The following is a 21913-nucleotide window of genomic DNA, read 5'->3' as shown; positions in this document are numbered from 1 at the left end:
GGCTCCGCGCCCCGGCGGGCCCGGCCCGGCCCCCGGCGCCCCGGTGACCTTGCGGAGCTGGCTGCGGGGCGGGGGGGGGGGGCCTGGCCCCACGGGGGGCCTCGTCCCACCCGCGGGCGTGGGCCCCGCGGGGTCCCCGGGAGGAGGACTGCTGCCGTGCCAGGCAGCACAGTGCCAGGCCGTGCTGTGCCACGCTGTGCCGTGCCGTGCGTGATTCTGTGCCGTGCCGTGCCACGTCCTGGTGTGTCGTGGCGTGCTGTGCTGCGCGTGATTCCACGCGGCGCCACGTCCTGGTGCGCTGTGCCGTGCCGTGCCATGCTGTGCATGATTCTATGCAGTGCCATGCCCTGGTGCGCTGTGAAGTGCTGTGCCATACCATGTAGTGCCGTGCCATGCAGTGCCATGCACGGTTCTATGCAGTGCCACATCCTGCTGTGCTGTGCCATGCCGTGCAGTGCCATGCTGTGCATGATTCTATGCAGCGCCATGCCCTGGCCCACTGTGCTGTGCTGTGCCATGCCGTGCATGATTCTATGCAGTGCCATGCCCTGGTGCGCTGTGCCATGCTGTGCCGTGCTGTGCCATACTGTGCAGTGCCGTGCCATGCAGTGCTGTGTATTATTCCATGTAGTGCCGCGCCCTGCTGTGCTGTGCCGCGCCATGCAGTGCTGGGCCATGCAGTGCAGGGTGATTGCAAGCAACGGGGAGCAGTGCAGGGCAGCCCGCAGCCATGCTGTGCTGTGCCATGCAGTGCCGTGCAGTGCAGGGTGATTGCCTGCAGTGGGGCACTGCAACGCACTAGCACAGGGTGATGCGGTTTAATGCAGTGCCGTGCCGTGCGGTGCAGTGTAACGTGGTGTGGTGCAGCACAGTGCCAAGCAATGCAATTCAGTGCAGCGTAACGCACACCAGCGCGGTGCGGTGTAGCTGTGCGGTGCGGTGCGGTTCCGTGCAGCATGGTGTAGCCGTGTGGGGCAGCGGCAGCGGTGTGACTTGGCTCTTGCCAAGCTGCTGCTGTTTGCCTTCAGCCCAAGGACACCCGTGTGAAAGGGCACCCCCCGCACACCCGCACCGGCGGCTCCCCCCGCTCCGAGGCCTGCGCTCCAGCAGCACCCACGGGCCCAGCAGCCCTCGGGCCGAGCCCCGGGCCGGCACCGGCTACCGACACCAGAGAGTCCCCGGGGACCCCGGCGGGAGCCCGTCTGTGCCCGCAGCTGGGTCCCCCCCTCGCCCCACAGCTCCTGCTGGTGCCTCGGCCGGCGGCGTTCTTGGTGCAGCCGCGGCTGCCTGCGTGGGGACGGCGTGTGCCGCGTGCCGGCGCAGGGGCAGGTGCTGCCTCGTCCTCCGAAGGTTTTGCCGTGGGCAGGGGTCAGGCAGCTGCCCGCGAGCGGGGGTGTGTCCGCGCCGCCGTCCCCTCTCCCCGAGCGCTGGGGACGGTGCTGGGGCCGGCGGCGTCACTGACCCTTCCCTCAGTGGGCGCCCGGCCAGCGCCGCGTGACAGGGACGCAGCACGCGCACCGGGCTGGCAGGATCCTACAGGATGCGGCCATCCTAGCACCGCCGCCGGACGCTGCCTCCGAGGCCGCTCTGGTGCCCGTGCACCGCACTGGCCAGGGCAGCGACGTGGCAGACCCCCCCTCCGGCTTGGGCAGGGGCACCCACCACCCCACCACCCCCCCTGTGGCTTTGCTCCCCAAGCTGTGGTGCTGAGGCCGGGCAGGGGTCCCCCCCTCCATCCCGGGCAGCACGTCCCAGGGGTGACCGTCCCCGTGCTCAGCACCCCTGTGCCCCCCCCCCCCCCCCCCGCAGGTGCCGGCAGACCCCCCAGGATGGCGGAAGCTCACCAGGCCGTGGCCTTCCAGTTCACTGTCACCCCCCGAGGGCTTGGACTTCCACCTCGGCCGCGAGGCCATCAAGCAGCTCTACCTCGCCGGCATCTCCTCCTGGAAGAAGCGCTTGGTCCGCGCCAAGGTGGGCCTGGCTGGGGACAGCCGGACGGTCGGACCCTCCCCGTCCCCACGGCCCCCGCCGCCCTGACCCCCCTGTGCCCACAGAACAGCTTCCTGACCGGCGTCTACCCCGCCTCCCCCTCCAGTTGGATGGTGGTCATGGTGGCCACCGCCGGCTCCTTCTACTGCCAGGTCGACCCCTCCCTGGGGATGATCGCCCGCATCCGCCACTGCCTGCCCAAGAGGTGAGCGTGAGCGGCTTGGCCCGGGGGACCACCCCCCCCCAACCCATGGGCACGGCCCCACCAGCCACATCCCCCGGGGAGACCACCTCCCATGTCCCAAGCCATGGGCAGGGTCCCACCTGCCATGCCCCTTGGTGGGGACCCACCCACGCATCCCCCCAACTCCATGGGGACGGCCCCACCTGCCATGTCTCCAGGGGCACCCACCCCGCATGTCCCCCAACCCCCCAGCATGACCACGGGGGCCTGCAGCAATCCCCCGGGGGGGTCCCACCCCACACATCCCTATCCCACTGGCACAGCCCCCACTTGGAGACCTCCGCCAGGGGGGTCCCACTACATGTCCCCCAGCGCCACGGACATGGCCCTGCATGGGGACGTCCCCCAGGGGGGTCACACCCTTCATGTCCCCCCAGCCCGTCACATCCCCCCCCTCACCCCGTCTGCTCCCACAGCCGCCTCCTGACCTACGAGAGCCGGACAATGGTGAGCACCGTGCTCTTCTCCACCGGCGTCTGGCTCTCTGCCGTCCTGCTCTTCCGGCAGGCGCTGAAGCTGCTCCTCTCCTACCACGGCTGGATGTTTGAGCCCCACGGCAAGATGAGCCGCAGCACCAGGATCTGGGTGGTGAGCAGCGCCCGCAGCCAGCACCAGCACCAGCTCTGGCACCGGCACTGGCACCGGCACGGCAAGTGGTGCCGAGTCGGGTGCTGCCAGCGTGGGTGCAGGAGGATGCTGCAGCACGGGGTGCAGAGTGTCTGCTTGTGCATGCGTGCATGTGTGTGTGCACATGTGTGTGTGCACGTGCGGCAGCGGGTGCCAGGGGGCTGCGAAGCTGCTGATGGTGGGGACGAGCTGACCCCGCTCCACGACACGTGGACGGTGGGTGCCGTGGCCCAGCAGAGCCGGGCAGCGAGGGCAGGAGCTGCCCTGAGTTGCTTTGCCCCAGGTGGGCACAGGCAGGAGCAGCTGCCTAGACCGGGGTGTCAGGTACAACGAGCAGGGCTGGGACCCGGCTGCGGTGCAGGGTTGGGACCTGGCTGTGGTGCAGCAGGCACATGCAAGACTGACGGTGCTGGCAACAGGACCTGGTGCGCGGGTGATGCATGGCCACGCCGCGGTCCTGCAGCTCTGCCCCATCCCCTCCATCCTCTCCGCGTGCCCGGCAGGCGCTGATGAAGGTGCTGTCTATCCGCAAGCCCCTGCTCTACAGCTTCCAGACCTCTCTGCCCAAGCTCCCTGTGCCTCCCGTGGAGGCCACCATCACCCGGGTAAGGGGCTGGGATGGGACAGGGGCCGGGGGGTGTCCATCCGCGGTGGGAGGGAGATGGGGGGGTCACACTGAGCCCGCTCCCCACAGTACCTGGAGTCGGTGCGCCCGCTCATGGATGACGACAAGTACAGCAAGATGGAGGCTTTGGCCAAGGAGTTCAAGGAGAAGACAGCTCCACGGCTGCAGAAGTACCTGATCCTTAAGTCCTGGTGGACAACCAACTATGTGAGTACCCTGGGCTTCTCTGGTGCTGGGGGGGGGACACGTTACTGCCACATCCCCCCCTGACGGCTGTATGGCCACTGGGGGGGGGATGCAGCGGTGGTGTCCCCCCCAGCATCAGGGATGGTGACCCCAACCCACGCCCACGGTCCTGCTGTCCCCTCATGATCATGGGAAGGGGGGACTTGGGCCCTCCTGGGTGCCCCAGCTGGGTCATTAGGGGCAGGGGGTCCTGCACCCCATCCTTGTCCCTGTCCCCATCCTCATCCCTGCAGGTGAGCGACTGGTGGGAGCAGTACATCTACCTGCGCGGCCGCAGCCCGCTCATGGTCAACAGCAACTACTATGCCATGGTAAGGAGCTGGGGGGCGCGACCGCCGGCATGACCGAAACTCCCACCGGGTGCCCCCCGGCGTCGTCACCAAGCCCCGTCCCTTGTCCCCAGGATTTCCTCTACGTGACCCCAGCCACATCCAGGCTGCCCGGGCAGGTAACGTGGTACACGCCATCCTGCTGTACCGCCGCAAGCTGGACCGTGGGGAGATCCCCCCTGTGAGCACCCGGGGGGCTTGGGGAGAACGGGGGGGGGCAGGGGAGGCTGTGGGGCAGGGGTAGGGCCTGGGGCAAGTCGCCGTGGGGCTGGCACGGGGCTGCAGCGGGGCTGGGGGGATCGGGGGGGGCGGGGTTGGGGGGTGCAGGGGACGGAGGTGGGGGCACGGGTGCCCTGGCCCCCCCCCTCACTGCTGCCCCGCACAGGTGATGGCGCTGGGCATCGTGCCCATGTGCTCCTACCAGTCGGAACGGATGTTCAACACCACCCGCATCCCCGGCAAGGAGACGGGTACGGGGGGACGGGGGGGGCACCCCATCCCCCAGCGGGGCTCAGCCCCCATCCCCTGCGCAGGGTCTGTCCCGGGTGGGGTCCCGGGGCCGTGGGGGGGGGGCCGTGACACCCGTGTCCGTCCGTCCCCCCCCAGACACGCTGCTGCACCTGGTGGACAGCAAGCACCTGGCCGTCTACCACAAGGGGCCGCTTCTACAAGGTCTGGCTGTACTACGGGGGGCAGCTGCTGCAGCCCCGGGACCTGGAGCTGCAGTTCCAGCGCATCCTGGACGACCCCTCGCCCCCCAGCCCGGCGAGGAGCGGCTGGCGGCGCTCTCACCGCCGGCGAGAGGTGCCGGCGTCCCCGCGGGGTCCCGTGCTCTGGGCACGCCACGGATGCCGTGCACGCTGCCCGAGGCGGCGGGAGCAGGCGCAGGGGGATGGAGGGGATGCTCTGGGATGGGGACCCTTGGGCCACCCATGGGTGGGGGCTGCGGTGTGGGTCGGGGCAGTGGGCTCGGCAGGTCGGCGGTGGATCTGGGCATCGCCAGCCCCCGGCCCTCACGCTGGCGGTGCCGGCAGGGTGCCGTGGGCCGAGGCTCGAGCCCGGTTCTTCAGCCACGGGAAGAACAAGGTGTCGCTGGACGCCATCGAGCGGGCAGCCTTCTTCCTGACGCTGGACGAGGAGGAGCACGGCTACAGCTCGGGCCGGGAGGGCTGCATGGACGCCTACGCCAAGTCCCTGCTGCACGGCCAGTGCTATGACCGGTGGGCACCCCCAGCCCCCCCCCCCACCCCAGCCACCCCCCACCCCCCGGCACCCACCCTGCCCTCACCCCCCCTCCCCGCAGCTGGTTCGACAAGTCCTTCACCCTTGGTGGGTCTACAAGAATGGGAAGCTGGGGGCCAACGGCCGAGCACTCCTGGGCCGATGCGCCCATCATCGGGCACCTCTGGGAGGTAACGGGGGGGTGGGGGGAGCACCCCCAGACTGGGCACCTCAGACTGGGCACCCCCGTTGGGCACCTTCCTTGCACACCCTGGGGCTAGGGACCCCCATTGTACACCCCCAATTGGGCACCCCCCCCCAGTTGGGCACCCCCTATGGGGCTCCCCGGGGCTGGGGACCCCCATTTAGGCAACCCCCAAAGGTTGGCACCCCCAGGCTGGGTACCCCCAGTTGGGCACCCCCAGGCTGGGGACCCCTCTCCTGGGGGCAGGGGAAGGTCAGAGGGGGCTGCCCTGGGGGAGCCCTGGGGCAGCCTGGGGTGAGTGGGGCTGCGGTGGGGGGGGGGGCATGGGGCCACGCTGGGGCAAGTGGGGGCAGCCGGGGGGTGGATGGGGTAACACCGGGGGGCTGGCGCCCCGCATTCAGGGCACGTCTCCCCCCAGTTCATGCTGGCGACAGACAAATTCCAGCTGGGCTACACCGAGGGGGGGCACTGCCTGGGGGAGCCCAACACCCTGCTTGCCCCCCCCCAGCGTCTCCAGTGGGACATCCCCCAGGAGGTGGGTCTCACCCCCCACCCTGGCCCTGCAGGCAGGTTCTCGGGGACCCCCTGCACTCCGCGGCATTGGGGTGGGCTCTCTGCACCCCAGCCACCCCAGTGCCCCACGGCACCGGTGCACCAGTGCCCCTGGCTTGTGCCCAGGGCTGGGGCTGAGCCGTTGGCGTTCCCCGGCCCCGGGTGATGGGGGGGGGGGTCCGGGGTCCGGTGCCGTGCGCCCCATCCACCACGGCGGCGCCTCTCCGCAGTGCTGTGCCGCCATCGAGAGCTCGTACCGCCTGGCCAAGGCGCTGGCTGACGACGTGGACTTCTGCCTGCTTCCAGTTCTCCGACTTCGGGAAGGGGCTGATCAAGAAGTGCCGGACCAGCCCCGACGCCTTCATCCAGATCTCTCTGCAGCTCGCCCACTTCCGCGTGAGCTGCTCCGGATGGGACGGGATGGGGACGGGGTCGGGGACAGCATTCCCTGGTCTGACCTGGCCTCTCCGCAGGACAAGGGCTGCTTCTGCCTCACCTACGAGGCCTCCATGACACGGCTCTTCCGCGAGGGCCGGACAGAGACGGTGAGGTCCTGCACCGCCGAGTCCACCGCCTTCGTGCGCAGCAATGGCAGACACCCGGCAGACCGTGAGCAATGCGCAAGGGTCCGGGTCTGCAGCCCCCCCAAGCCCTCCAGACCTCCTCTCCGAGCCTTCGGCTCCTCCTGCTGTCCCCAGCCGGGTTGGGGCTGTCCCCTCCACAGCCAGCACCCTCCCCTCGCTCTGCTGGTCCTGTCCCTTGGGGAGGTCCCCATCTCTCATAGAGGTCCCTGTCACTAGAGGGGGTCCCCATGCCTCACAGTGGTCCTCATCCCTTGGGGAGGTCCTCATCCCTTGGGGAGCTCCCCATCTCTGGCAGATGTTCCTATTCCTGGGGAATGACCCTGTCCCTGGAGAAAGTGCCCATCTCTGGAGGAGGTCCCTGTCCCTGTGGAGGTCCCCATCCCTTGGGGACATCCTTTCCCTGGGGAGGTTCCCATCCCTCGAGATCATCTCCCCCAGAGCCGCGCAGCCGCTCCTGGCCAGGACCAGGGAGCACTCGTCCCACGCGGAGCACCCGGGGTGGCCGGATTGGGGTGACAGGACCCTGACCCTGAGCCCAGCTCTCCCCGCAGCGAGGCGGAGCGCCAGCGGCTCTTCAAGCTGGCGGCCGAAAAGCACCAGCACATGTACCGCCTGGCCATGACCGGGGCCGGCATCGACCGGCACCTCTTCTGCCTCTACGTGGTGTCCCGCTACCTGGGGGGTGCAGTCCCCCTTCCTGGCCCCAGGTGAGCCCGGGCGGGGCGCGGGGGCACGCGCCGTGACGGCAACGCGCATGGCACGCGGGACGCCCGCGTGGGCACGCGGGGGAGAAAAACTGCCACCCGTACATGCGTCACCAGCGCATGCGTGTGCGAGGGCTGCAGGCACTGCATCTGGCCCGGGCGCGTGCGTCCAGCCGCCATCGCCGGTGTGTCGCCAGGGCGCAGCGGGGGCGCAGCGGGGCGCAGCGGGGCGCAGTGGGGCGCAGCGGGGCGCAGCGGGGCGCTCGGCCGGCGGCACTGACGCCCGGTGCGGGCAGGTGCTGTCGGAGCCCTGGCGCCTCTCCACCAGCCAGACGCCGCAGCAGCAGCTGAAGATGTTCGACCTGAACAAATACCCTGACCACGTCTCCACCGGCGGCGGCTTCGGCCCCGTGAGCATCCTCTGGGGGAGCGGGGGGGGGGCCCTGGGGGGTCAGCAGGGCTGGGGGGGGGAGCCGGGAGGGTGGGGGTGTGCACGGAGTGGGGCTGGCTGTGGGTGTGCAAGGGGGAAGGCAGGGGGGTGTGCAAGGGCTAGGAGCGTGCCCCACAGTGGGTGCCCCCTGCCCCACGGCCGAGGTGGGTGCCCCCAGGGGTGCCACGGCCCCGCTTATCCCCCCCGCCACAGGTGGCTGATGACGGCTACGGCGTCTCCTACATCATCGCCGGTGAGAACCTCATCACCTTCCACATCTCCAGCAAGTTCTCCAGCAATGAGACGGTGAGAGCCCCGGGGTGGAGGGGCTGGGGGGGGGGGTTCCCTGAGCAGGGGGTGCAGGGCTGGGGGCTCCCCAGGCAGGGCAGGCAGCAGTGCCTCTCCTGGTGCTGCTGTTGCCATCCACGCTGTAGGGTCTCCTGTGGGGTCCCCATGGGTCTGGGGCAGCCCCTGACCCTGCTGCATCCCAGCCCCTCTCCTTTGGGACCCTCACCCTGCTGCATCCCAGCACCCTCCTGTGGGACCCCCCCCCCCCACCCCGCTCGAGGCTCGTGGTGCTGCCCGTGCAGGACTTGCTGGGGGTCCCAGGGCGCAAGGGGTCGCCCCAGGGGCAGGGGGGCCGTGTCCCGCTCTCGGGGGGGGCCGGAGAGTCACTGGGATCACGGGTGCTGCCCCACAGGACTCGAAGCGCTTTGGGAGGAACATCCGTCAGGCCATGCTGGACATTGCTGAGCTCTTCGACAAACCGGCCGAGAAGGCGAGGAAGTGAGGGGGGGAGCGGGCTCAGGCCTCAGCCCGGGGGGGGACACACACAGAGCCGGGGCTGGCGGGGGCCGCTCCGAGCTCCATCACTGGGTGAGGGTGGGGGGCACAGCGAGGGGCGTTGCTGCTCTGTACATGCTTCCAATAAAGGCTGTTGGTGTGACCCCCCTGCCCAGCTCCGCACCCGCCATCGGGCTGGGGTCCCCCGCGTCGGGCAGGCGCACCCCACGCTGGGGTTCCCTGCGCCCACCGTTGTCCCCACGGGGGTCCCGGCAGCCCCCCCTGCAGCCGATGGGCACCGGCCAGCGGGCACGGGCGGTGGGTGCGTCAGCGGCTCCTCGGGCAGTGGATGAAAGGCACCGTGGGGCGGCGAGCGGTGAGCCGTGCCCACCAGCCACCTGCGTAGCGGTGACGGGGAGTGTGCAGCGGGGGCACGGCGGCAGGGACGCGTGCTGCGCAGAGCCCCTCGGCCGTGTCCGGCACGCGGCGGGACGCCGAGCCCCACGCGGTGCCCGATGGTTGGAGGCGGCCGGCACCGTCCTCCCACCGGCTGCCCGCACCCATAGACCTCGCAGAGCTCGGGGGGGGCCAGCCGGCCCAGAGCCGCGTGGCAGGCGAGGGGCCAGGCAGGCCTGGCGCAGGGCTTGGAGCCCCCCCCACTATGGGCACCTCCTCGTCCTGGGATGCTCTGGCTCTGGGATGCAGGCTGAGACCCCACTTGGCACCCACACCCTGCCTTACCCCCCCCCTTCTGCACCCCTGCCCGCTTCCCCTCCTGCGCTGCCAGAACTGCCCGATGTCCCCGTGCAGAGGGACACAGTGAGGAGGTGACGGGGAGGGGGCACCGCAGTGACGTCCCCAGAGCTGGCACAGATGCTGTGCCCACCATGGGCTGCTGAGCTGGGGTCCCTCCTGCGGGCAGGTGCAGGGGCCACCATCACCCTCACCCCCAAGGAGGGGGTTGTGACCCCCGGCCGTGCACCCCAACTCAGCCAAGGGTGGCCCGAGCATCGACTAGACGTGGGGACAGAGGGTGGGAGCTGCCATCTGCCCACACTGGTGCAAATCCCCTCATGTGAGCCTCTGCCAGCCCCTGCCCTGGGCCACATCCTGCACCCCGGCCCCATATTGGGGCTGTACCCTGCCACCCACATTGGGGCTGCATCCTGCACCTGCGCCCCACAGCCCAGCTCAGCCCCATGGCCGGGGGTCTCGGAGTTGGGACCTGGAGCCTCCTAAGTGCGGTGGGGACCCCAGAGGCCACAGGCGGGTGCCTCTGCCAGGCGGCTGTGCCGGATCCCCGGGGGGGACCAGGAGCTGCTGGTGCATGTCTGGAGCCACGATGCATGTCTGTCGGGAGCCACGGCTGGAGCCGCGCCGGGAGCCGCTGGTCCCTGCTCCCTTATCTGATCTCCAGCTGCGGGCAGCAAGCCCAGCCTTGGCCCTGGTCCTCTCCCCAACACTGCGACAGGGTGCTCCCTCCCGGCACCCCCTGTCTCCCCACGGGGTCCCTCCCCATCACCCCGCTCCCCCCCGCGGATCCGTGCCCATCGCTTGGCGTCGCTTGGCGTCGCTTGGCCCATGCGTCATGTCGTGCCGAGGCGCGGTGCTGCCCAGCGGTCCTGGCTGCTGCCACCCCCACCCGTGGGGCAGTGACCCAGCACCCGTGTTGGCTGGTGCTCACGCTGGAGCCGTGGGTGCCACGCCGGCGTGGTGGGTGCTCTTGCTGGAGCAGTGGGTGCTCACGCCGGAGCTATGCGTGTTCACACCGGCTCGGTGCACGCCTACGCCGGTGCGGTGCGTGCTGCAGGGGGCTGGGGCCGGGGCTGGGCACAGAGGAGACAGCCCGGCGAGGCACAGCCCAGCGCTGGGCACCATCGGTGGGGGTGGGCACCAGAAGCTGCCCGAGAAGCAGTGGCACGGGCAGGGCTCTGCCGGGACAGTCACTGTGACACCCGGGGACCACGAGCGGGGCCGGGGCCAGTCGTGTTGCTGGACCGATGTTGCCCCCCAGCACAGCCCAGCTCTCCCGTGCTGGTCGGTGTTGTCACCCTGGAGGGTGCTCTGCCCCGGCACCCCGGTTGCAGAGAGCGAGGGCAGCACCCCGGGGGTGCCTGGGGGCTGGGGGCAGTGGGGCCAGGACTGGGGTTCGGCTGGGCACGGGGGCTCGGGGGGTCCCGGCGTGGTTGGAAGCATTGCCCGCAGCCGGTGCCAGTGGCACTCGCTGCTGGGGGTGCAGAGGTGGCCCCGGGACGAGGGGGCTCTGCTACGGGCTCGTGGGGTTCCATCCAGGGACCGGTGCCTCTGGGGGTGTTGGGGTGAGGGGAGGCCTGGGCTGGGGGTCCTGCCGCAGGACCCCTGCCCGCTCCGGGCCTCCCGCCCGCACGTGGCAAGCAGGAGCCGTGGGGCGGCCGCCTCTCCCCTTTGATCTGGCTGCCAGCGGAGCCAGGCGGCTCCCAGGAGTGGGTGCCACCCGCCCCGTCTCCCACGCTGCCCGACGCCCCGCGCCCCGGCCGCAGCGCCTATAAAGGCGTCAGGGCGGCCGCGTCCTGCTCCAGCCGGGCTCGTCTCCGCGTCGGTCCCACAGGTGCTGGGTGGGTGCTGTGGTGGTGGGTGCTGGGGCAGGTGATGGGGCGGTGGGTGCTGGGGCAGGCAGTGGGTGCTGGGGCGGGTGGTGGGTGCTGGGGCAGGCGATGGGTGCTGGGGCAGGCTGGTGGGTGCTGGGGCAGGCGGTGGGTGCTGGGGCAGGCGGTGGGTGCCCGGGCCGGCCCCACGTCACCCTGCTCCAGCCGCCCCTCCGTTGCAGGGAAGGGAGAGGATGGGACCAGCCGCTTTCCTGGGGCTCTGCCTGCTGGGCTGCCTGGCCCTGCACCCCTCGCTGCCAGGTGAGCCCCTGCCCGCACCCTCCCCTCCGCCCTGGCCCTTCGTGCATGCTACCCACCCCCCGTGGCACCCCCCCCCACCACCACCTTGCTGCCTGCCCTCCCCAGCTCCCCACCCGGCCTGGAGATGGGGATCCCCGAAACGCAGGGGCTGGGGATCAGCCTCCCCAAATGGGGGCGAGGGGTGCCCCGAGCCCCCCGCCCAGAGCTGCCGCCCACCGGGTCCAGGCTGCAGCCAGGCGCTGCTGGGGGGGGGGGGGTGTCACGGCAAAGGCCCTAACACCCCCCCCCGAGCAGGGGCGCAAGCGAACAAGTGCCCCCCGGGGCTGGCTGGACTTCGGGGGACACTGCTACGGGTACTTCGGGCAGGAGCTCACCTGGAGGCAGGCAGAGGTAGGTGCTGGGGGGGGGGAATGACCCCGGGGGGGGGGCCCCCGCTGCGCAGGCAGCGCTGCCAGCCCCCCCCCCCCCCCCCGACCTGCCTGTCCCTGCCAGGCCTGGTGCAGGTCCTCCCGCGGGGGGTGTCACCTGGCCTCGCTGCACACCCCCGAGGAGCACCGCGCCCTCGCCGCCTTCATCGCCCGGCGCCAGCGCCGGGAGGAGGAGGAGGAGGAGAACGTCTGGATCGGTCTCTACCACCGGGTGGGTGTCCCCACGCCCGCAGCCGGCCCCCCCCTCCCTCCCTCCCTCCTGGGGCGGGGGGGGGGGGGGAAGCACCCCCTGCCCCAGCCCCTTCCCACGCGTGGGGCTGCCGCACGCACGGCCCCGGCCCGGAGAGGTGCCCGTGCCCTGCCCACACCCACGCGTGTTCCGTCCGTCTGTCCCTCCTCTCCCCTTCTGCACCCCCCCCCCCCCGTGCTGGCTGCCGCTTTCCCACCCTGGCCAGCCCCCCGCACCCTCGCTGCCCCCAGCCCTGTGCCCCCCCCCCCCGTTGCTGCCTAACGCCTGCCTTGCCTCCTGCCCGCCAGAGCCAGGCTTGGATGTGGGTGGACGGGTCGCAGACTCGCTACTCGGCCTGGGAGGGGGACGACCCCCCCCAAGAGGAAACACTGCGCCGCGCTGGACGACTCCTCGGGTGAGAGGGGGGGCCTCCGGCGGCGGAGGAGGGGAGGAGGGGAGGCTCCCCTGGCCCCCCCAGCACCCGCTTCTCTTCTCCTGCAGGTTTCATGTCCTGGGAGGACGAGTCCTGCGGCGAGAGGAAACCCTTCGTCTGCAAATACGCAGCCTAGGAGGGGGCCCTGCGAGGCAGCCACCCCCCCCCGGACCACGCCCTGCACCCCCAAACCCCGCGTCCCCCCGCGTCACACCTCAACCCCCAACCCTGGACCCCGTTGCACTGTGCATCACCACAGCCCGGACCCCCAAACCCTGCACCCTTCTGCCCCATTGCACCATGCATCACAACACAGACCCCCAGACCCCCCTGCCCCATTGCACCCATCACAACCCGGACCCCCAGACCCCTCTGCCCCATTGCACCATGCAGCACAGCCCAACCCCGTACCCCATATCCCAGTGCCCCATTGCACAGTGCATCCCCACAGCCCAGACCCCCAGCCCCCCGCACCCCTCTGCCCCATTGCCCCCAGAGCCCCCCAGCTCCCTTGCCACCGCGGGCGGCCCCCGCCTCCCACCCTCACAATAAAGTGTGCCGACAGACCTGTGGTCCCGTGTCTTCCTCCGTCGTGTCCGTGGCCCCGGCACTGCCCACCCTGCCGGGCCCTGGCTGGGCATGACTGGCCCCCATGGGTGGCACCCATGGGGGACGGGGACCCGGCAGCACCATGTGTACCCCAGGCCTGGCCCAGGGGGGGGCACAGCAGAGCGCAAGGATCCCCCATCCCTTCATGCCGTGGTTCGGGGACCCACTGGCATCCCAGCTGGACCCCAGTGCCCCCAGCTCCCCCTCCCCCTGCTCTGGGGCTGCCCCGGGGGGGGCTCAGCACCGGCCCCCATGCGGTAGCGGGGGGTGCACCGTGGGGTGCCCCATGGGTGCGTTCCTGGAGGTGCGTGCCCAGGGGGTCCACGCAGGGAGGGTGCAAACCTGCAGCAGGGACCCTGTTGCCCCCAGCCCCCCCGCTCTGCCCTGCACAGGTTTTCTACAGATTTTTCTCCATTTTATGGTCAAAATAAATAAGCCCAGAGGATTCCCCCTGCTGCCACACCGCCGCAGGCCTGCAGTGTCCAGTGTCAGGTAGCAGGGCTGAGCGCTGGCCCCATGGGGCAGGATGTGTCCCCGGGGCAGGAGGTGTCCCCAGCACAGGACATGTCCCCAGCAGGATGTGTCCGCGGGGCAGGATGTGTCCCCAGGGCAGGAGGTGTCCCCAGGGCAGGATGTGTCCCCGGGGCAGGATGTGTCCCCAGGGCAGGACGTGTCCCCAGCAGGACGTGTCCCCAGGGCAGGACGTGTCCCCAGCAGGACATGTCCCCAGGGCAGGACGTGCCCCCAGCAGGACGTGTCCCCAGGGCAGGATGTGTCCCCAGGGCAGGACGTGTCCCCAGCAGGACATGTCCCCAGGGCAGGATGTGTCCCCAGCAGGACGTGTCCCCAGGGCAGGACATGTCCCCAGCAGGATGTGTCCCCAGGGCAGGATGTGATCCCCGGGGCAGGACGTGTCCCCAGGACAGGACATGTCCCCAGCAGGATGTGTCCCCAGGGCAGGATGTGTCCCCGGGGCAGGATGTGTCCCCGGGGCAGGACGTGTCCCCAGGTCAGGATGTGTCCCCGGGGCAGGGGGTGTCCCCGGGGCAGGGGGTGTCCCCAGGGCAGGACGTGTCCCCAGGGCAGGACGTGTCCCCGGGGCAGGATATGTCCCCAGGGCAGGACGTGTCCCCAGGTCAGGATGTGTCCCCGGGGCAGGGGGTGTCCCCAGGGCAGGACGTGTCGCCCAGGGAAGGATGTGTCCCCGGGGCAGGGGGTGTCCTCGGCCGTGGGGCTGGGCACCAGCCGCTATGGGGCACGAGTGGCTTTGGCGGCGGCACCGCCTGTGCCCACGCGTGCCGGGGAAGGAGGACAGGCGCAGGTGGGTGCTGGGTTCTCAAGCCAAGGTTTATTGCCTGCCGGGCGTGCGGGGAGCCCGGTGGGGTGGGAGCCTGGCAGGGCCAGGAGGTCCCCAGTGGGGCAGCGGGCAGGGAGGGGCGCGGGGGCGGCAGGGAGGGGGGTGTGGGGGCACCCCCAGACGCCAGCGGGACCAGCCACCCCTCAGAGCTGGTGACTGCACAGGAAGGGGAACTTGTAGTTGCAGGGGTAGTCGTGCCAGAACTCGAAACCTGGGCAGGGAGGGGGGCAGCGAGTCACCCCGAGAGCCCTGTCACCCCCCCCCCCCCGGCACACCGCCCCTTTTACATCCATCACCCCCCCCCCACCTCCGTCACGCCTCCCCTCCATCACCCCTTTTATCTCCATCACTCCCCACCTGCATCACCCCTTCTATCTCCACCACCCCCCTTTACACCAGGCACCCCAACTGTCCCGCAGTGCCCGGGGGTCCCGGCCCCACCAGGGGTGGCCACGCCAGCCCCCCTGCTGCTCCCCGGGACCCGGCTCACCCGCCAGCTTTTCCAGCACCACGCAGTCCTCCTTGTCCCAAAGGTTGTTGGGCTGCCCCCGGTCCCAGCGCTGGTAGTCGAAGGCAGAGTTATCCGACCACTTCCACTGCCTGGTCTGTGGGTGCCGGGGGGGGGGGGGAGAGGACAGGGGTCAGTGGGTGCCCGGGGCGGGGGGCCAGGGCAGCCCCCGGGGAAGATGCGCAGCCCCCTCCGGTGACTCACATGCTCATCGTCCCGCAGCCCGATCCAGGTGGTGTCCCTGTTGCTCTGGCGGGCGATGTATTCGGCGAGGACCTTGCTGGCTCCCTGGCTGTGGATGGAGGCCAGCCGCCCCATGGGGCCGTACCGGCTGCACTCATCCTGGGGGGCGGGGGGGGGGGCATGGGTGGCTCAGCACCCAGCGCCTGCACCCACCCAGGCGCTGGGTGCTGGGTACCCCTGCACAGAAAGCCCCTGGGGTGGGGGGAGTGCAGCAGAGCCCCCCCCCGACTGCATCTGGGGTGCATAAAGCAATGCCCCCAGGCCTCAGCCACCGTCCTTCCCTGGGGACCCCCACCAGTGTCCCCCGGCAGTGCCAGCACCTACCTCGGCCTCAACCCAGGTCTTCCTCTCGGTGAAGTACCCGTAGCAGTACCCCCGGTAGTAGAGCCACTTCTGGGGGCAGGTGGTTGCCCCCCTCCCCGGTGGGGCACGGCTGGGGCGGCTGGCGAGGGCACCTTCAAAAACGCAGGCAGAGCTGCCGCTGGTCCCACGGGAGGGGGGCACCCACCACCGCCCCACGGCCCGTGCCCGCCACCACCGTGGGGAGGGAGCCGGGATGTCTGCCGCGGGTGCGGGGTCAGATGGGCAGCACCCCCACCCAGGGACACCCCCCACCCAGGGACACCCCACAGACAGGGCTGGGCACCAGGGGCTGCCACGGGATGCGGATGGGGAATGGGGATGAGGGACTGGGGAGCAAGGATGAGGGATCAGGGGTCAGGGTGGGCTGGATCGGATGCTGCTGCTGGAGGGGGAATTGCACCTGTGTCCCGTGGGGGCCCGTGGGAATCACCTGCCGTGAAAGCCATGAGGAGCAGGCAGCCAAGCAGGCAGTGGGGGAGCTTGGGCCCTGCACTCATATCTTCAGCTGCAGAGAGAGCAGAGGAAGGGCATGAGCAGCTGGACAGAGGGCAGGGGATGCTCAGCTCCGTTCCGGATGGAGGGCAGGGGATGCTCAGCTCCGTTCCGGATGGAGGGCAGGGGATGCCCAGCTCCATTCCAGATGGAGGGCAGGGGATGCCCAGCTCTGTCCCAGGACGGAGGGCAGGGGATGAGGAGTGGAGCTGGGGTGCAGCAGGACACTGCACCCATCAGGGTGAGGGAGGACCAGGCGAGGGAAGGGACTCACCGGAGCGTGGCTCTGGGCAGGCAGGCAGGAAGGTCAGGGATGGCCTTTGGGGACCGTGCTGTGGTGGCTGCCCTGGGGAGAGGTTACAGCCGGGTTACGGCTTCCTCCGAGGGTAGCCGATGGTCCCTCAGGAGGCCAGAGGGCAAATGCCACTCTCAGGCTTTACAGCCACCAGCAGTGGCTCCGGTTCCCTGGAAGCGAGGAGGTGCTGGGGATGCGCTCGAGGTGACGCTGCTGCCCGTGCGCCCGTGAAGGCACCCTGGGGTCCCGCCGTGTCCCACCCCAGAGGGCAGGTTTAGGTTGAGCAGAGGGAGGAAAGGTTTTAGGCTGAGGGTGATAAGACACTGGAACAGGCTGCCCAGAGAGGCTGTGGTTGCCCCATCATTGGAAGGGTTCAAGGTCAGGCTGGCTTTGGGCAACCTGATCGAGCGGGAGATGTCCCTGCCCATGGCAGGGGGTGGGTGGGATGGTCTCTGAAGGTCCCTTCAACCCCAAACAGTCTGGGTCTCTGGTGCAGCCTTCCCAGGCATGGGGACGGGGACGGAGCAGGTTTGGTGTGACCACGGCAGCCCTGTGGTCCCAGGGCAGCTGGCTCCCAGGGGCAGGGGTGCGGGGGGATGCAGGCATCCCCGTCCCACATCGAGGGGTCTGGAAGGACAGGGGGGGCTTGGGCCACGGGGGGGCTGAGGGTGCTGGGGGCGGCCGTGCTGCCTTCATCCCTGCTGCTCTTGCTGCCTCCTGCTGCCACCACCCCATGAGGGTCGTTCGTCCTCGCTTGCCCTTGCCAGAAAACAGGGAGCGATGGGGTCCTGCCCACCCCCAGCCGGCCCCTCTCACAGGGAGATGCCTGGCCAGGCGCTGGACCCCACAGCTGGCTACTGGATGAGTGCTGGACCCCATGGCTAGCCACTGGACCACCTGGATGGGTACTGGACCCCCTGACTGGGTGTTGGGCCACCTGCATGTGTGCTGGACCCCACGGCTGGGTACTGGACCCCATGGTTGGCCACTGGACCACCTGGCTGGGTGTTGGACCACCTGGGTGTGTACTGGACCCCACAGCTGGGTGCTGGACCCCATGGCTGGCCACTGGACCATCTGGTTGGGTGCTGGACCCCCTGACCAGGTGCTAGGCTGCCTGGCTGGGTGCTGGACCCCATGGCCAGGTGCCCGTAATGTCACTTCTACAGCGTGACCCCCCGCACGGGTGATGTAAGGATGGCAACAGTGGGTTCGTGGGACCCCGTAGCACAGGGCAGGGGGCTGCTGCCACCTCAATTTCTCTGTTACATCACACTACTAGCAAAGCAGATATATTTTTATGATTACCTGCTGCCAGCACCCGTGAATACGCTGTGGGAGGTGTTAGCCATAAGACACTTACCAGACGGCTCCCAGGAGAAGGGCTGGCCAGTGGCTGACACGTCTCTGGGTGGGTGACCTGTGTCCCGTGGGCAGGCTGGTCCCCCAGCGTCCGTCCGTCTGTTGGGGCAAGGGCTGTGCTGGTGGGAGCTGCTGGGTCAGGCGCCCGCTGCTTTTACGGCTTCAGCGCAGGGAGGGTGCGGGGCAGGACAGCCTTCCTGGAACAGCCACACCACTTCTGCTTTCCTGGAAGGTAGGTTCGTTATTGCGGCTTCTCTGCTCTGCCCTTAACGAGAGCGGTCCGGGCTCCCAGTGAGACCAGCTCGGCTTCCTGGCTGCTCCCATACCACCCCTCCCTTGGCCTATGGACACCTGTGGGGCACCAGCATCCCTGGGGTCACCCTGAGAGAGACCCCAGAATCCCTGGGGTCACCCTGAGAGAGACCACAGCATCCCTGGGGTCACCCCGAGTGAGACCACAGCATCCCTGGGGTCACCCCGAGTGAGACCACAGCATCCCTGGGGTGTCCCTCTGTATGAGGTGGAGACCTGTACCCACGCCAAGCCCAGTGCTGCTCCTGGGACTCCCACAAGGTCCCACCAGTTGACCCATGAGGACGCAGCACCCCTCTAGACAAAAGCGCCTCAGGCAGCGATTCAGTACGAGCTGTAACGCCCCGAAGCACCATCCTACAGCTCAAATGAGCGCTCACCCCACCGAACCACTCTGTGCCCGTGCGCCCAGATCTGGCAGCCACGACCATGGCCACAACCAGGCAGCTGCTGGACCCCAGGCAGGGACTGCCCCAGGCCATTTGGTGAGAGGCACGGACCTGCTGCTGGCTGGTACGTCCCTCCTGTTGCGTTTGGTAAGGCCTGTTAGCATGAAACCAGCAGGCAGCGTGTATTAACACAAACACACCTTGTGAAGGCAAAGACGGTCCGAGGCCAGCAACATGGGCGAGCTGGCTCTGAGCAAGAATGGCTTTCAGGCTGTGGGTCCTTCAGAGGGTCCGGAGGAGCAGTTTGGGTCATTTCCATGCAGCTGAAATGCCAACAGCAGCTGGCTCGCGCACAGTGATGCCTGAGGCTGGGGACATCACAGGGACACGCCGGTGGGACCTGGCTGGTCCTTCTGCTGGGGGTTGGACGCGCCATGCTCATCAGGCATGGGTTGATGGTCGTGTAAGAAATGAAAAGTTAAATTTCCAGATTGAGACGCGGAGGGAGCAAGACGTGCCAGGGTACAGGCGGCTACCCGATGCCGGGGTGGCTCTTGCAGGTGCTGTGCCGCCGAGCCGGCGCTGGCCGGGTCTGCAGCCGGTGGGACGGCAGCTTTGCCTGGGGTCATCACCGTGTTGGCCAAGTGAGCACCGTGGGTTGGAGGATTGACTGAATTGCACTGAGCACTTAATTGGATTGACTAAAAGGGGCTGTGATCTGCACAGCCAGGCACGTGGCCGCACGGGTCCCAGTTATCGTTAGTGCTCGGCCAACCAGCCACGGCTGGTGTAGAGTTAGGACCAGCGCAATGACAGCATCTTTGGCAATTCGTGTTATTCACACCCTGTGGCAGAGGCCAGAGCTCCAGACTGTCAAAACTATCATCGCTTGTGACTGGGGAGGTCCATGAGGTGTCCAGGTCGGCATCGGTGCAGGCCGGTGCTCGGGGCTCACGTGTAAACTGGAGCTGCACCTGGGCAACAGGGAGTGAGCATCGCTGCAGTCGTTACACACGTCGCAGTCATTATATACATTTAATAATCATTACGAGAGGGAAAGGCAATTACAGGCGTTTTCCTCCCAAACCCTTCTAAGCTCTGGTGCTCCTGGCTGCCCATGACGTTGTCTGGACTCATGATGACCAAGGTGGGACCGAGGAGCCGGGGAAGCCCCTGGGCTCCGGCGGCTGCTGCTGCTGGCGGGGCAACCTGGAGGGAACGCACAAACCCGCTTCGTTCCCTTGGCACGCGGGATAACGGCGGTGGGGGGGCTGCCGCTGGGAGATGAGGTGCTCATCCAGCACCTGCCTTGGCCATTGCACCCTTCCCCTGCCAGCACGGGAGCCAGCGAGCAGCCCCAGCCCGCGCTGCGTCGGAGCCCGTATACACTGTGTAGGCACCCGTATATGTTGCGTAGGACCCTGTAAGTGTTGCGTATGTGCCCATCTGGCAGCCAGCACAACTGCCTGCGACTTGGCCGGGCTCCTCCCTCTGCCTCTTGTGTTTCGGGGCGGGGGGGGCATTCTGCAGTAGTTCTGACACCCCCCATTGCCATTGCGGACATCTCGTCCTGGGTCCAGCACCCTGCCCCTGTAGGCGCAGGCAGTGGCGTGGCTGGGGGTGGGGGGCAAAGGCCCATCACCACAACTGAAATCAGGGTCCTCCCCCCGCCCCCCCAGCTCCCGGCATGTTTATCACCTCCTTCATCTCCCCTTGAGACCGGTTGCACTCGCCCACACTCCCGCTTACACAAGGCTGGGGCTGAGGCTGGTTTCTGACCATTGCAGTTATCGGCTCTTGACGCAACCAAGACCCAAAGGCAGCTGCTCACCCCTCTGCAGCCCTGGCCCCCCCTCCACATCCCTGGCTCCCCCCCCCCGCATCCCTGGTTTCCTCTTTGCGTCCCTGCCTCTCCCTTCTGCATCCCTCACTCTTCCCTCCGTCACCACTTCCAGTGACCCTGTTCCTTTCCCACTTGGGTGTTTTCCGTCCCCCTGCCACCTCCCTGTCCCCCCCCGCCTCTCCCAAGCACCCCCTGTGCGTGCAGAGTCACACCCTCGACACCGGCAAACGTTGTGGCCAGGAAGGGTTACCGGCTGCTGGCACGGCTGTTACCAGCTTCTGCTTTCCTGGAAGGGCCGTTTGTTATTGCCGTTTATTTCTGCTGCCCTTATCAAGGATGCTGCGGGCTCCCAGATGAGTCAAGATCCTTCCCTGCCAGTGTGTTTCCATTACAACCAGGTTGCCCTTAGGTTGCTCCAGCAGTGCCAAAGGCTGGGTGCTGAGCCCTGCAGCTGGGTGCTGAGCCCTGCAGCTGGGTGCTGAACCCTGCAGGGGGGTGCTGAACCCCACAGCTGGGTGCCAAACCCCAGAGCTGGGTGCTGAGCCCCACAGTTGGGTGCTGAGCCCTGCATCCAGGTACCAAACCACACGGCTGGGTGCTGAGCCCCATGCCCAGGTGATGAACACCATAGCTGGGTGCCGAGCCCTGCAACTGGGTACCAAGCCCCACAGCTGGGTGCTGAGCCCCATGGATGGGTGCCGAACCCCCTGGCTGGCTGCTGAACCCCATGGGCAGGCACCAGACCCCCCCTCAGCCCAGCTGTGCCGGTGCTTTCCCTGCCATCCGGCCAGCTTGGCACAGCGCCCGCGGCCGGTTTGATGCTGAGCGGAGGTGTTTGATCTCGGGGCGTGAATGGCTGCGGGGCCGTTCGCACGGGCTGGCGCTTCGGGGGTTAGCCTCGGTGCCAGGGAGCCGGAGGAGCCCCCGGCCCCATTGTCAGGTTGAGGGGCTGGGGCTGCAGTCGGGCTGAGAGGGACCCCCTGCCATTGCCCCTCCATTTGCAGAGCATCCCCTGGCAGGATGGAGCTGAGCATCCCCTGCCCTCCATCTGGGATGGAGCTGAGCATCCCTTGCCCTCTGTCCTGAATGGAGCTGAGCATCCCCTGCCCTCAGTCCTGGGGGAGTATGTGGTGTGAGGGAGCCCGACGAGCCCTGTTGCCCACCCCAGGCAGGGAACCCCCCGAGCTCCGGGTGCTTCTCCCTGCGCCAGGGCAGCCCGCACCGGCGAGCGGCACCGTGCCAGCACCCTTCTCTGGGGCGAGGGGTACACGTGGCAGCGGTGGTGTCGGGGCCACGTGAGGGGCGTTGGGGGACATTCTGCTCCTGCCGCTCACGAGCGAAAGAGGGACGCGCGGGTCGGGGGAAGCTCTTTTCATCTTGGCCGGACTCACTCCCAGCTACGGCACTGGCACCCGAGCGCGGCCGTCCCTTCGTGGGGTGACGACGAAAGCAAAGCCGGGGCCTCCCCGCCACGGGCACCCCATCAAAGGGAGCAGCGGGGGCCACGCGCCGCTGAGCCGCCCACGTGCGTCGATGGGGCCCGGCTACGTCGGCCCTGTTTGCTTTGGGGCAGGGATGACATTTAGGGTGGCTCACGGCGTGCCTCGCCACCCACCCCTCCCTGCC

General features: G+C 68.9%; 2 protein-coding genes across 3 annotated transcripts; one reads left to right on the top strand and one right to left on the bottom strand.

Annotated features, from left to right (window-relative positions):
* The first annotated feature begins 1829 nt into the window (after nucleotides 1–1829).
* On the top strand, nucleotides 1830–8598 carry CPT1B (carnitine palmitoyltransferase 1B). The gene is given in 22 exon segments (XM_052790670.1): nucleotides 1830–1874; nucleotides 1876–1971; nucleotides 2055–2194; nucleotides 2650–2821; nucleotides 3364–3465; nucleotides 3555–3692; nucleotides 3965–4042; nucleotides 4116–4241; nucleotides 4446–4530; nucleotides 4667–4716; nucleotides 4718–4817; nucleotides 4820–4850; nucleotides 5083–5280; nucleotides 5364–5472; nucleotides 5905–6021; nucleotides 6269–6331; nucleotides 6333–6434; nucleotides 6512–6670; nucleotides 7178–7339; nucleotides 7623–7736; nucleotides 7970–8062; nucleotides 8457–8598. Coding segments are annotated over 22 exon segments (2370 nt in total). The 3' UTR covers nucleotides 8547–8598.
* A 5866-nt stretch (nucleotides 8599–14464) lies between these two features.
* Nucleotides 14465–17860, bottom strand: LOC128143427 (C-type lectin Cal-like). Of its 2 annotated transcripts, none has more exons than XM_052790628.1 (7): nucleotides 17745–17860; nucleotides 16361–16432; nucleotides 16025–16099; nucleotides 15556–15686; nucleotides 15193–15330; nucleotides 14971–15085; nucleotides 14465–14691 (listed from the first exon to the last, which is right to left on the bottom strand). In XM_052790628.1, the coding sequence occupies exons 3-7, from the start codon at nucleotides 16089–16091 to the stop codon at nucleotides 14624–14626; spliced, it is 519 nt and encodes a 172-aa protein (XP_052646588.1). In that variant the 5' UTR covers nucleotides 16092–16099; nucleotides 16361–16432; nucleotides 17745–17860; the 3' UTR covers nucleotides 14465–14623. The 2 variants fall into 2 exon arrangements, with proteins under 2 accessions (XP_052646588.1, XP_052646589.1); XM_052790629.1 differs by having other exon boundaries at nucleotides 16361–16427.
* Nucleotides 17861–21913: the final 4053 nt, after the last annotated feature.

Source organism: Harpia harpyja, chromosome 6, assembly GCF_026419915.1.
Source record: "Harpia harpyja isolate bHarHar1 chromosome 6, bHarHar1 primary haplotype, whole genome shotgun sequence".
In the NCBI taxonomy this organism is placed as follows: Eukaryota; Metazoa; Chordata; class Aves; order Accipitriformes; family Accipitridae; genus Harpia; species Harpia harpyja.
Note: the sequence above shows the minus strand (reverse complement) of the source record. Positions and strands in the feature narration are given on the sequence as shown.